We start from the raw sequence: 15,693 nt of genomic DNA on the forward strand, positions 1-15,693 counted from the left end.
TTGGAGAAGGAAAGTATAGGACTTTATAACGTATAAATAGGCAATAGCCATGGTATTAATTGGTATTTAGGGTATTCTTATTGCGCTTTTATATGAGTGAAACGTTCAATTTCCGCCCACTTGTATAGTCAATAAAGGTTAATGGAATAATCTACGATAATGATATATGTATGTAAATGGAAGAGAAGTGTGTTGCGAACAATTAGTTATGGAAACTGAAAACTGTCTACAACTTTGTAAATTTTATGCTTTGTGAACCTTGTAATTCCCACGATTTTCATTATAATACGGAAATATATTTTGATTGGTAATTCGGAAAATTTCAACTTTGTGGTATATTGATACAGTAGATAGCAGTGATTCGTACTGTGCTCATTCTGTTACGAAAATTTCATATTAGTTTTGAATGTATATGAACTGAGAATTTCAAATGGTGGTATAAATTAACTGAAAACTTATGTATGTATCAGAGGAAATTACTAAAACAACATTGACCATTTATTTTAGATAAATTGTCAAATTCAAATCATTTTAAAATTTAAAGATTGAACTTTGCGTGAACTTCAGAGATTACAAGTATTACAGGAATTAGAACTTATATTAGATCCATTGCCACAATATTTTTATTCTAATTAGATAATATCAAACATTTTCCTGTGAATTGCAAATAAGTATTGTTGCGGTATTTTTTGATATTATCATTCGAGTGATAAGGCAAATTCAACACGTTAAAAAAATATTGAAATGTAGTTTTTATGTTTTTAAAGATGTATAATTGCAACCACAATATTTTAAAATATTTTATAAAATATATATATTACATAATTCATAGATAATGTATAATATCGACATTGAATATTCATCAAGGTAAAAACATCTACGTTTTAATCGTTCTGTCAAAAGAGTTGTATATTCCAGAGATAGTAATGTAGATAAAATACGCTCCCGTAGTCTAATTCAAAATTTGACAAACACCGATCTACGCCTCGTTTGACTAACTATACTTCCAAAATGTATTTAAAATTTACATGTTTTTGAATGGATTTGCTTTAAACAAAGCAGCAAGTATATTTTTCCAAATGTTATGAGGCAACACTTAATGGCTATTTTCAGTGAATTATATTCAAATTCAAATGTTCGCACTCTCAATTTGAGAAAAAATGAATCGGCAAAAAGTATTTGTAACGTGTCATACTTTTTACTTATCGATCTTGATCGGTAAGTATATTGATAGGTATTTATTTGTTTGTCTGTCTGTTAGACACTTTCGTATGTTACGCGATATCTCACGAGGCGAGGTTGAATCTGCTCCAAATTTTGCATGTGCATTCATCATATCTCGGACCAGAAGCCTATTGATTTTGGATGAATTATGTCGTATAATTAGCGAGTTATTAATTAATCAGTGATGTGACACGCGGTGTCGCTATTGAGTCAGAGCGAAGGATACACGCCGCTAGATCGATAAGACGTCGGTTTCTAATCGCTATCTCGTTATTAAAAATTATCAAATTTTCAATACTAGTGATTTGCATAGACATTTAATGACTCAGAACATCTATTTATTTATTGCAGTGTTATAAAATGCTGATGCGTATAGTTTCAGCCATTTTGTTTGGCTGCCGTCTCGTCGAATTTTTTGCGCCCAAGGTAGTATCTGTTACACTGCATTGCTATTTCTGATGTTGGTGCACTGAAAAGTACCGCATGATTGCAATACTCAAACATACATTGTTTAAAGTTTCAAAATTAAATATAGGAAAAATAGAAAAACCGTTTTAAATTTAAATTTTTAAAATCAGTCCTGTCTTTCGTTTGAACAGAACAAACAGATTTATTTGACACTGAGAAAATTAGAAAGAGTGAATATAAGCTGTGCTCATTTCAAGGTTTACAACTGCAACAAAAATCCGCGGTTATTCCGAAGTCTGAAAACAAACGGAACTACCGAAATAAGCTTCAAATGATTTTAATTAACAAATGGTATGAACATTGGCGACTTCATTTGCTAATCGTTCAATAATATGTAAAAAAGTCCAACTATTTGCACACTTTGAGTTTTATTTTTTATTTTTTTCGCGAAATTCCTGCATTTTTGCCAGTTTATCCGAAATCTAGCTTTTTTTCTCCCCAACCAAAGTATTTAGAGCACATATGGGAAAATGTTATCTGGGGATGTATAAAGCGAAGTTCACACAAAAGAAGCGAAATATTTTTCGAACGCTAAAAAGAACAAAATATACGAGTATGAAAAATTTGTTTTTTTTTTGTTTGTCGAAGATTGTTGAAAACATTGTGATCATGAAATGACACTCCTTGAATTTCTGAGTTGAGTCGTTTGTGTTATTCATGACCAGACTGTTTAATTATGAGATTTAGTAAGGTCAGCATCAAGATTATCATGTATTTTTATCAACAAGCTATTTTGAATGATGAAGATATAGAAATCGTGTACACAAAGCCTTATTTAGTTACCATTAGAGTAAACTCAAGTCATATCATACATAAACAATGTCAATTTTTTTTATAAACAATAACAAACAGCGAATAATGAATGTTTTGAGTATGTTTAACAAACTGTAATGGACATACCAAACAAACATGGTATTCGTAAAAATAGAGACGGTAACCAAAACAATCCACAACAACTTCCTTACGCATATTGTAAAGCGGCTGTAAACCAGGAAGTAGTGAACAAATATAGAACAATGAAATCTTTCAAAATATTGTCAACTCGACATTCCGGTTTAATATTGCCAACTTGAAGAATAGATAATTCATGAGCTGGCGCATATTAATCACCTTTTCATAAACAACCTAATCTAATTCAATACCTCAACATATTTCAGGATTTATATTATGTTAACAATTCCGCTCCCTTATAACGGCATTGGGTTCTGGGACAATTTTTAACGCAGAACCTTTTTTGCCTCAAACTAGCAAAATCATAATGTTGAAAATATGAAGAACTAAGAATAAAGATGTGAAATTATTATATACTAAACGCAGTAGTCTAGGCGACTTACACAAAAATGTGTTTATCTGACTTGTCAAAGCATATCCCATTACCGTAGCTATATTCACAGCGGTACAGGTGAGGTTTTATGTGAGAATCGGGTTTGCGTAAAGATGACGGATTAGATATGATGCCACGTGGTTGCGCAACGTGGACTAAAATTTGGTCAAATGTCGAAAATGTGAAAAAGCAAAATATAGGTAATAGTTCCCTGGCGTACTTATTCTATATTTACGTATTGAAATTGATTGGTCAAAGTGTATTCCGTGCTCCCGTAGTGTTTGTAGCAAGTTAGGGTTAGGCTATACTTTTATTCCAATATTCAGTTCTACTACGAGTTCGGGGACTGTCTGTTTTAGTCAAATAAATATACCATAGGTTTCAGTCAGGCATAGGTTTCAGTCCCTTTACACAACTTGATGTAAAGTAGACGAACAAAATTAGTGGCCTCCATATTGGTACACACTTCTGGAGCGCCGTGTATTCACATAACTTTTAAAACTTGGTATGTGGTATATCAAAGTCTAAGATATTGGACACTGTTTCTTATCTAATACCTAAAATTGCAACATATGATCAATTGACGCACGAACTCGAGTACTATACTCCGCAAAACATCATTGACCAAAGTACGCAAATGTTGATTTTCAATTAAACCTCACTTTGACATCACCGGTCGTAAGTTTCTTATCATCTGGTTTAACCTTTCAAATATATTAATTTATTCAAAGTTAAATTTGATTCGATTCTTAATAAAAAGCGGATTGCCAAAATTAATTTTGAGATTTCATGGATATAAAAGATTTCATGTAATACAAGATTTGCATAATATTGTTCTCTTTTGGCTTTAAAATACTTTGGCAAAATATAGCAACGTTTATTAAATTTTCAACTAAAAAAAGTCAATAAATTTTCAATAAAAATATATATATATATATAAAGTAATAGACGCTGACTTCAAAAAAGAATTTATGATTATATATTGCGGTTTTCAAAAGGTATTACGCAGCATTGAGATCTTATGTTGTTTGCGAGTATTTTATTCGTAACACCGCGGGTGACCTTTTGAATTCAAATTGTAATTTTTTTCCATATTATACTGGGATAGTGACGGAACAGTCCAAAACCACTACGATGATCTTGACTTATCAAACTTGTGACATTGATGTCAGGTATAGATAGCAGTTGACCACGGTCTTGCGATTCAATTAAACTCTTCTGAATGGCCTATTAAAAGATATACATAATAATTAAAAGCGTGGAAAAGTCGCGTTGACATGCTTTGAAATTCTTTATTATCGCGGGTTGAAACATCAGTTATTGGTATGACATGTATCTATATCCTGTGGAATCACGATGAGTTAACAGGAAGTAACACGTATGTAACACGAGTCGGTAACAGATCGGAACCGTTGTAATTCCTTCCCTATTACATTACAAGGTGTGTAGGAAATTAAATTTCCTCTGCGTTGAAATTATTACTTTCGCTGCGATAGGCTCAAGTATGATCGCTCATATATACTATCGATTCATTTGAACTGCTTTGATGAAGTGATTGTTATAGGTGCTTCCATCTTCGTACAACGTGCGGAATAACTCCGACATTTTCATATTATATATACGAGATTCCCTGAAGGAAACAAGCTGGAAACGCTGATTTATCGTTTTTTACGTAATGCATGAATAATATAAAACGCAAATTTTGAGAGAAGCACATTTCAATAGGAGTTTACCAACAGAATGGTATTTAAAATTGGCCCATGCCAAACTATTAGGTTAATTTGACGTGTATGCATATGGTTTATGGCAGACGTTACATTGAAAATATATAATTACCCACTTATGAAGGTGGTCATTTTAAGTGTATAGAAACGTCATATAAGGACTTCCGTCATAAGAATATTAAAAAATATTTCGGATAACAATTCGTTTAAGCTCAGTCAACAGCGCATTCTAAGTTGTTGTTTAGATAGATCAGCCACAACCCTAAATTACCAGGAGCATCAAGGCATTTGATGTATATGGCAGCGAAACTGCTGACGCCGGAATATAATAGTCGGAATTAATTTATAGCAGTGGTTCCCAACCTCTTATGGCTCACGGCCCTATTCCAGGGGCTTTTAGCACTCATGGCCCCTGTTAACCATTCCAGTGATATTTATAGTGTTATTTTGATTGGTAGATTACAAATCCCATTATGTTCGAACAATTCTGACTCAACAAAGAGAAAATACACGGTGAAATAAACTTATCAATCTATGAGATTAGGAAGAACGGGGAGTTCTTTTGTCGGGAAGAAGTAAAATCAGTTTTGCGCCTAGTATATTATATATAGAGAGAGAAATATGTTAGAAATAGCAATTAGATAGTTAACATTAAACACAGAACATCTAAAATCAAATTCACAGTGCAGATAATGGATATTGGTTTGGTCCTTTGATAAATGGTAACGTAATTAGGTTTCCAAATCTGTTTGAAATCTACCATCAGTTTAATTAACGACAGATCGACGCGATGCCTATTTTATTATATATAATAAAATCTATCTAGCGATGGACGATTATTAAAATTCGTCTCGGTTCGAATAGTTGCAAAAAACTATCCTGCTAATATTGCAAATTATCAGTAAAACAAAAATTTTCCTGTAAACCCCGATTTTGTAAAAAAGGGGCTCTTCAAAACTGAAAAAATGGTTTCTTCTATGATGATTCATCGGTAGTTTCTGAGATACGTAGCAACAATGTACGTCGAAGGTTGTGTTTTGTGCTATGGGTGGAATTGAACTGTTTCAAATTGATCAATTTAATTTGAAAATGTTATTTCATACTTGAAGTTATTAAATTTCCATGTTCGGCAATTGCTGTTTGCAAATCGCACTTGTAGATTCTTCTTTATTTACTACTTCAAAGTGTTACCACTATATCATGTAGGCTACGATCCGAACCACAGCGCTATTCAACCAATTTCTACGAGGGGTATCTGGTCTACCATGGGAAAGACGAGACCCAGCTTATGATTGGGGATGTTTACAGTACGATTAATCGTCGCGATTTTGACGATAGTATCGGATTTTGAAACGCTTCCGACTAAGCTAGTATGATTAATTAACCATTATCTGCGTTTGCCTTGCCAATCCACTACACCGGACAGATATATATATTATATTGTATACGAAACCTCTTTCAGAATGTTACTCAAAGTATTAGGAATGCTCTCAATCCTCTGCGTGATGCTTACTTATAGTTCACCTCTTAAAGAACTACAAGAAGGTAATGATTTATATTTTACATTTATCACAAGAAGTATAGTAGGGCGGGGGAAGATAGACACACGGGGTTAGATGGACACTTTTTTTCAAATTGACCTATTGGCGACATCTTATGGGGCTTGGTTCTGCAAATGCCATTGCCGAGTTCGTTGCTAAGGAGGGAATTCGTTCTAGCCATTTCGGTTCAGCGCTTGGCGTAGTTCGTCAGTTGTGTAGCATTCCACGTGGCTTGTGATTTTTGAATGGTGAAAAAAGGGCATTTAGTAAGGACACGTTTTTCTTGGAGGCACTATATGCTCATTTTCAGCGAAGGAACTCTGAATCGCGCGTTTGTTGGTAAGTTTATACTTACTGACAATGATTTAGGACTAACTGAGCGACTTGTGCCATCTAGCAGCTAACTATATCTTTTAGCATGTGATCATGTAAAAATGGGGGGGTTATGAGGAGGTAATAAATTTCTTGCGTTTTTCGGGCTTATATTTACTTTGACCGTTCAAACCCGTTCTTTGTGAATAAGATACCAGAAAGTCTTCTTTTTAATTTCGATATTGCTTTTACCTGTCAAAACACTTCTTGGATAATCTCAATAATCTTATGAAATTATGGGGGGTGGCCATCTTACCCTTATGTACTATCATGTTTTTCCAGATGCAAGTTTTGGATGCACGGGAAACAGAAAATCCTAAAGAATGTTGAGAAAATACCGAAGAATATCAAACAGAGGCAAATAACAAATAGAGACTACGATGTACCATCTCATGAGGTTAACGCCACGACAGAGGTAGAAAGTGTCACAAGTGAACCATGCTGCACTGTGCTCTCTAACGATTTTTTCAAGTAGAACTTCACCAGGAGTTCAGTTAGTTTCTGATAAAGTCAGTGATTCTTTGAGGCAAGAAAATAGCAGAGACCTGATAGCACCAGTTTATCATTTGAATATATTTGCCTCTTCCAGTAGCCACTCAGAGAGCCAAGAGGCAAAGAAAGCCATTCAGGCAGGAATTAGAGTGTTAACAAGTGAGAATTATGTAGCCGAACTGTCAGCACTCGCAGAAACAACGCCACCTAGCTCGTTCAGGAAAACTACAGCACTCGCAGAAACGATGTCATCTAGCTTGTCTAAGAAAGTTGCAGCTCCCAGGAAGAAAAAAGAAAATAAACGTAAGAATGAGCGACATGAAAGATATTGTTACAGTAACCTCTGTGCTGTCTGCAAGGTCGAATATTTTGACGACGAAGAGGACGAGCGATGGATTCAGTGCCAGAAATGCCAAAAGTGGCTTCACGATATTTGTGCCGGGATTTATGGAAAACACATTGTGTCCTTCCAATGTGATGACTGCTCTGCTTGAAGCTTTTTTGTATAAATATTTTCATTCGAATGTAAAATTCCATGACGATAGCTTTCATGCTATCCCAGATGTTCTTTTGGTGTTATGATTAAGATTTGTGTGAAAGTATGATCAAATAAAATTTGGCTGCTTTACTAGGTGGTGTTTTATCATACTTTCGTGAACAATTATATGGGTTCACAACTTCAAAAATTTAAGGGGTAAGATGGACATAGGGGGAATTTTCGAATGCCCCAAAAAATTTTCCAAATACATTGCATATTTTGATATTCTGATAAGAAACAGAACGCAATACTAGTATTTTGATGCGATTTTATTACATGTCCGTCATATCCGACCATATGTCCAACTTCCCCGAATTTTTTTTTCGCTTAAAAACATTTCTGCTGTTGCCATGGTTGGAGACCGGCGGACGCCGCCGAGTGGCTAAAGAGTTCAGCCCCTTATGTTTGTGCTTGCAAAGTTTTAGGAATATTTGAAGAAAGGTTTTCGAAATATAGATAATTTTCAATAAGGGGGGCCATCATCCCCCGCCCTACTATATATATGCGTTTTAGCTTTGTAAGGTGGAGGACATTTTTTTTCATTTCAGAACCATCAGTAGTTGGAATATACGAACAGAATCCAGACTTTGCCTAGCCAGACTTTGATGCTTTTGCTGACCCATCTCGTGAGTTTCAAAATAATACTATTCAGCTTCATTAGGTGCGATGTTCCAACATAAAACCCTATTTTTCCTAAATCTAATTCATTTAGGAGAGTAAGAAACTTGTGCAAAATGTGTAAACTCAAATTATACTGCAAACTACATATCTAAGTAAATATTGCAATTCATTTTTGGAAGAAACACGAGTACAAAATATCACAAACTAATTTCAACAGATTTAGGACATAATCGGTACTCCAACACAAACATGTTATATTCAGAAAATTCCGAAACAGGCCACGTGCACCACTTCACGAATGTCCATAGTTCAAACGCCATTTATTAGTTTTTTTTTCCTGCAATCCATGAAGATTATTCGGCATTTATTTTGCTGTGTACCAAAGCGAACTGGGTTAAGAATATGAATCCTTATTTCGATAGTTTTTCTTACCAATTGCATTCTGTATCTTAAGTTCTAAAATTATTTTATATATATATTTGCAGCAACTGGAGTGATTTATGTGACTATGACGATGGGAAGTGGATAACTGATAAAAGATCGAGCCGACGTATTACTAAGCTCTAATGGTCTGTTGTATATTTTTGTGCTCGGAAAACAAGAAAATGTTAAGTCTGTTTTATTGTTAATATTGTCGTTTATAAATTCTGTTGCATTGTCATAAATAAAACAGATTTTTATGTCGCATAGTAAAATTGTGGATCCATGTCGAAGACATCGAAAGCAATCATTCAAAATATACAATAACTCATCTATTAATACTACCAAGTGTTTAAATGTGTTCGTTTATGTGAAACTGTAACCGTGATAATGAAAGTATTTCCGCAGAATCAGTTGAATCTTATTAGTTTTTTTTCTTAAAAAATAATCATTATAAATTACCTTTTAATCAAATTATCGCTGCCTTTGACGCATCTGTTTATTATTGAAAAAAGATGGACATAAACTTTGTCAAGAATTAAAAGAAGTTTGAAATGATTCGTGTAAGTGGAATTGACAATAAACGTGACAGTTGCTACTTGGTTGATGCATAATTGAATATTTTTCAAATTTCTGCAGTCTGCACCCAAATTTTTTATTGCTATTATTTATATACGTTTAGTTGATTCGTATGAGTATATCTTCTCGTTTCCCGTTAAGTTCGACATGGATATGATTCCCCCAATACACGTCAATTGTCTCGTGTGATAACCCTGGCATTATATACAAAGATCATCTACTAATATGTTAACTACTGAATTACAGTACACTTAGAAAGCTTTCCTCAAATTGATAATTTTTTTTCTGAGATAAGCAATAGGTACTGCTTCTTTATATATTTAATCTATTTAAAGAATTTTTTGTTCTATATACAAAAAGAAACTTCGAAACTAAAAAACATACAATTTACTTTGACTCAGAGAAACAAGGTTTTTTAAAGCAACATTAAAATTTTGCAGAAAAACATAGGTCATCGCAAAGCAATTTCCGATAGATTGCAATCTAGAAATTTCAATGATGTGTAACATCTCAAATATTGACAGTGATACTTCAAAGTATGAAATCAACTGATATTATATTTTGTGCAATTGAGTGTACTCTTGATAACCACACATTGTGTCACTAACGCACCATTCTTCATCGACAATAAATTACCTGGAACCTGAATAAATGAGATTTATGGTATATCCAATATGTCCAGAAACAAGGCTCTTCATAGTTTCACATATTCTTCCCAAATAGACGAATTTGAAACCGACCCCTGAATTACCATGCTGGGTGTTGGTCTTGCAATAGCGCTGAAAGGTCTCATACTGACGTTGACATGAGGTAGTGCGTCAGACAATGCCCTCACCGATGCGTCATCCATTATACCGAAGACATCTAGGTATTGCAGATTCGGCATGTTCACAAATCGTCTGCAAATAAGTAAATTGAAGCGTACAATATGTTTATCAAATGTATCGTATACAAACGATTGTACAGTCGGTGACAACAACTTCAGAATATTAGAAATAGCATTCACTTCAATGAAGAGCTACCAGTTTCTATTTATCGTTAAATATTTGGATCGAAACTGATAGAAGTGATTAAGGTGTCTTTGTTTTGAATGTGAGTGCGTAATGGTAGATCATCTTTTCAAGCTGTTACATAAAAGAATCACCCTTTTCTCAAATGTATAATGTCAATAATTACTCACAATAAACTATCTGGAGCTACAGAATAACATCGACTCATATTAACTCCTTTTAACGTGTCTGATAACCCGTGAATTAGCATATCCACCGCTGTAGAAGTCAGGTGATTTGAATCGCTGACATCAAGATCTTGGAGTCGTCTGCATCTTGCTACTATTTCAGCTACGTGGCCGTCCTGCATTGTATCTCGGAAACCTCCAAGATTCAGGTGAGTAATTGTTGGAGGAAGTCTTGACACAAGCTGAACATAGAATATAGTTAATAGTGATGTACAGATAATAAGGGTCGCAGAAGCCCAATATTCCACTCCAATTTATGGAAATCAACTGCCACCTTCAGTACATATGACAGAACACTTCATAAATTTGATATCAAGATAAGAAAATATTGATGTATGCTATCGAATGATAGGGATGATAATTACTAACATAACTTTTCAAAATAAATTAATGATATCATATGCTTGAATGAATAAAGTAGTTTACGTCTTTTCGCATATATTTGGTTAAATAATTCGTCTTCATTGAATTTACCTCTTCTGGTGGGTATCGACAAATCGATGACCAAGAGAGGTTGAGTTCAGTGAGCCGATTGCATGCCAACAGTATTTCGATCACACCTGAAATAGTGACTTCTTTACATAGTGTGAGATTTAGACGAGTCAGGAATAAACAGTTCGATATGCATCTGTGATATAAACGGAGAAAACAGTAAATTTTTTTATTTTTTGCCACCGGAGGTGATTAAAATAACATCATATTTACACTTTTTGATCATATATATATATATATATATATATATATATATATATATATATAAAATATTTTGTAGTAAAAATCATCGCGTTTGTCAATGTGCAGAATTATGGGTACTCCCGAAGTATGTGTACCAGGTTAGGGTTAGGCCATCGTATTTTAGTTCTATTACGAGTTTGGGAACTGTCTGTGTTAGCCAAGTGAATATCTCCTTGTTCATAGGTTTCAGTCCCTTTACACAAATTGATGTAAAATAGGCGAACAAAATTAGTTATCTCCATATTGGTACAAATACTTCTGGAGTGCGGAATTTTGAAATTAAAATAATAAATACATCATAATGTAATAAGTTAATAAAACCTTGGATATCAAATGAAATAAAAAAATATATTTAAGATATCATTGATTTCGTTTAAAAGCTAAATTGTTTAGGCAGTGTGTTCATATGAACAATACACAAATGCCTTCGTCATAATCATTTAGTTAACTTCAGCAAAATGTCAATACTAGACGATACAAACCCGAGAACGTGATGATTACTGATCAAATTTTCCAAACTCAAATTCACCAGACTTTTACAACGTGTCAAGATGAGACAAAGTGTGGTCGGACTGATGTTTGCGTTTGTAAAATCGAGATGTTGAACTTCGTAGTAATACACACGAGAAAATGGATCACGCATTGGACTGGACCTGTGTATTAGAGGTACTCCCTATGTATGTGAACCGAGATGGCGGATACCAGAACGTACCAGGTTAGGGTGAGGTCATAATTTTATTCCAATTTTTCTTATTAATTCTATTGCGAGTTCGGGGACTAGCCAATTGACTTCCGCAGTAATTGTACCTGAAATTATGGCCTAACCCTAACCTTGTACACATTCTATGTTCCGGTGTCCGCCATCTTGGTTCACATACTTCGGGGTTACCCTTTTAAGCAAGCAAACTGATCTGTACATTTCAGATTTATAAGATGCAAAATATATTTATTTATTTATTAATCATTTATTAGTTTTTATCAATCAATTACCCTTCATCACGAACTGGCGTGTATACAGGAGTAGTGTTATTTCCATGGTAATAGGAGTTGTTTATCAGCCATGAGTTATTGCGACGATCGTTGGAGATGGTGGCAGAGTTAAGTGATATTGCAACAGCCTGATTTCTCAGAAGATTTTGCAGATCCAATATGTTCATCGTGCGCTTTCTTAGGTTCAACTTTTTCCACAGGCATTTGTCATTCCTAAAATATTTATGTCGCAACAAAACAAGATAAACTTTATCCCGTGATAAAAAGTACTAAAATATCGCATGTTTTGATATAGGCGGTATACGGAAAGCATTCTCATGAGAAGAACTTGAGACTGACTTTTTTTATTTAGAAGTTCAACAGTTTTCATTTTTTACTTGATTTCCGCCCAGTGGGTGCTGTTAAGAACGACGAGGTGCCTTATTGAAAATACTATATATATAAAATTATTCAAATTGTATAAAGAAAATAGAAAATCATATTTCATAAAATTGGTACTTTGTGCACAAAATCAAAATGTGCATACATAATAAACCAATTTCAAGCACAGTTGGGATGTTCATTACTTAACTTTTTTTCGTAGATGGTAATTTAACCATATCTGGTATAATACATTAAGATAACTCACGCAATATTATTCCATAATCTACATACTTGTAAGCATCTACCCAGAGACGAAATATTCAGCATTCTAAATATGTAGAGTACGATTTCATACGGAAGGGAGAGGACTGCAAAAACAATATGATTGCCTGGAAGTAAGTATGATAATATACGAGAAATTGATCAAATTTGACTCACTTGAAATATCTCTACTAGACGATGATTTTGAATATGGGGATTTCCGAAGACCACAAGTGAATGGTTTTTCGTTAGAAAAATAAGCAGTGGGGTTTCTGTTGAATCTCCAATTTCGTCGGGGTTTTTCCGGAGTTCGACATTTCAATATGACATCGTGTGTAGGACGCTTAGTTTTCGGCGTTCGTAACAGAAATTCTTCACTTCGTTCATTTGTGTCATCCAGCTCTTCATCATATGATATTTCACCAATGATTCCCAAATCATCATATAACAATTCTTTTTCCTTATCGGCCTCTAGGATGCACAAATTATTCGTGGAGTCGCTTATTTCGTCTACTTCCATTAGCCAGATATTAGATATGTTAGATTATGTTATGTTTTTAAAAAGTTCTAACCGAGGATCGTTGATAATGACATATTTTTACGTATGGACCAAACGGTTATTTGACACTGTGGAAACGTAAGCTGCTGTTACTCCCAGCACCCAGATACCCTTCAATTCTCCTAGTTCACAAATACAAACGCATTGTCCATATAAAAAATAAGAGTAAACTAGTTGTAGTAAATACTATAGGTAGGTTTTGAATCCTGGGTAGTCTACAACACCATGCTTTGACTCTTGCAACTCGAGAAATCAAAGAACAACGCAATCGATTGTCTGTGCACCAAAAGCGCGTGTGTAGCTACCACCACATCTAGTCTATATGAATGATAACTTCTTGCCAGCAAACTGGACTGTCTCCCCGAAAATAAGTTACCGGTATTATTTTTAAACCAATCAAAAAAGAAACACATCCTAACAATCAAGTTATCACTGTTGATATTTCATCTTTCTCATTTTCCTGGTTAGGATGAAAGCATATTGTAGGCTAGTTTAAGCTAGACTAACTAAAGCTAGAGTAGACTGAAATAGAAGCCTTGTCGCTCAGATCAGAGTCGTCAGTGATGTAACAATGGGTTATCAAATGTAGAACCGTTACCAGGTTATTAAACTGCTTGTCTGAGGAAGTCTGACTTTGGTCAAACCGTAAATATTTACCGGTAGTCAAACGTATATATTTACGGTCAAACGAAACGTGATATAAATATGTTCATTTGTATAAAAGTGCAGCAGGACTTTTGAATTGCATATTATATTTCTATTTATTCTTACTAGTACATCGTTGCATTATACACACATGGATCAATTACTATAAATATAAAGGAACAGAGATAGTCTCGCAACCAAACTCATAATTACGCCAGTTTACTAGTCGTGAAAATTATTTAGATTTGTTTGATTCTATAAAAACTTATAATATTGTTGGAATTAACCGTTTTCATAAAATACATTTAAGTTTGCAAGACTCAAATATTTGGATGTTAATCCAGCAGAAATAAACCGCAACTTAGTATCGGTTGGCGTGTATAAATCTCAACGACGTTTACCCAACGACTAAGTGTTTAGTCGACCACCGACTTATTGAACACGGCCTTGACCTATGGCTGTTTTCTTATTATGTTGGAGTTGTTGGTATTCTCTTTTTTTGTTGTTGTTATTTGTTGATGTGAAAAAATAGCGATTCTCTTTAAATACTGGACTAATTTTTTTAAATGGTTCAAGCTTGTTGTTGACGCTAGAAGTAGTATATATAACTACTTACTATATATAGTAATACTAATGGTAATATATACAATATATAGTAATATTACTATTTAAGTTTCTGTGGGTTTTATGGATTCGTTTTTCACTTTGAACTTTTTTCCATATTGTTGTCTCCTTATTGCTTGTCGACTGCGACCTTCATGTGCATATATTTTAGCATTGCTCTTTTGTTCCATCACAATGATAAATCAACGAAATAGGTATTTTTCTGTTAGACACTTTCGTATGTTTCGCGATATCTCACGAAAGCGAGGTTGAATCTGCTCCAAATTTTACATGTGCATTCATCATATCTCGGACCAGAAGCCTATTGAATTATGTCGTATAATTAGCGAGTTATTAATTAATTAGTGATGGAACACGCGGTGTCGCTATTGAATCAGAGCCAAGGATACACGCCGCTTGATCGATAAGTCGGCGGTCTCTGATCGCTATCTCGTTTTGAATTATTGTGGGGATCTTGAATCAGGGTAGATCCATATGCTCGTAGCGGCGCCCCCAGTGGTCGTTGTAGGATGCGAATTTGTTGCTTAGTTAGAGGATTAAATTATTAATAATAATACAAACCTTTCACTCTTACTTGACCTTTAATTTATTTATTCTCATGTATAACAATATCTATAATTTGATTTCCCCGGAATTATTTTTGAAGTTAGGTATAAGGGGGACGTCATCGTCAATTGTGACGTAATGCTCCACTTTGGAAATGTCAACTTTTTATATTTAGTAAATTGGGCTTTTAGCTATCTGACCCACCAAAATTCAGGTTCCCCTCAAGAAACAAGAACTCGATTTTTAAGCGCTTTTCAGATTTTGTCCATGGCCTAGGAACATTAATAGAAACATGTCCCGGGCAACAGAATAGTTTGGCACGCCTCTGCTCCTAACACTAACCTGATAGTAGCTTTTAGCGATCAAGATACTCTGTAATTCACATCAGTATATTTCTATTATTGGGCCGCAGTGGACATATCGTGTTAGT

General features: G+C 34.3%; 1 protein-coding gene and 1 long non-coding RNA gene across 2 annotated transcripts; one reads left to right on the plus strand and one right to left on the minus strand.

Moving 5' to 3' along the window:
- The first annotated feature begins 4,684 nt into the window (after positions 1-4,684).
- LOC120348040 (uncharacterized) lies at positions 4,685-9,251 on the plus strand. The gene is made up of 3 exons (XR_005570160.2): positions 4,685-6,285; positions 8,232-8,309; positions 8,790-9,251. It is a non-coding gene; the product is annotated as an uncharacterized LOC120348040 (long non-coding RNA).
- A 360-nt stretch (positions 9,252-9,611) lies between these two features.
- LOC120348039 (S-phase kinase-associated protein 2-like) lies at positions 9,612-13,855 on the minus strand. The gene is made up of 7 exons (XM_039418147.2): positions 13,067-13,855; positions 12,894-12,996; positions 12,266-12,478; positions 11,758-11,928; positions 11,015-11,168; positions 10,484-10,722; positions 9,612-10,202 (listed from the first exon to the last, which is right to left on the minus strand). Exons 1-7 carry the CDS (start codon positions 13,407-13,409, stop codon positions 9,998-10,000), a joined length of 1,428 nt encoding a protein of 475 aa, XP_039274081.2. The 5' UTR covers positions 13,410-13,855; the 3' UTR covers positions 9,612-9,997.
- Positions 13,856-15,693: the final 1,838 nt, after the last annotated feature.

The sequence above is a fragment of the Styela clava genome, chromosome 11 (assembly GCF_964204865.1).
Source record: "Styela clava chromosome 11, kaStyClav1.hap1.2, whole genome shotgun sequence".
Taxonomy (NCBI): domain Eukaryota; kingdom Metazoa; phylum Chordata; class Ascidiacea; order Stolidobranchia; family Styelidae; genus Styela; species Styela clava.

Coding starts and splice junctions, on each gene's coding strand:
- LOC120348039 (XM_039418147.2), bottom strand. CDS start 13,409: ATGGAAGTAGACGAAATAAGCGACTCCACGAATAATTTGTGCATCCTA. Junction 11,169..11,757: donor AGTAATCATCACGTTCTCGG/GTTTGTATCGTC, acceptor TTTATATCACAG/ATGCATATCGAACTGTTTAT. Junction 10,723..11,014: donor GTCGATACCCACCAGAAGAG/GTAAATTCAATG, acceptor TTCTATGTTCAG/CTTGTGTCAAGACTTCCTCC.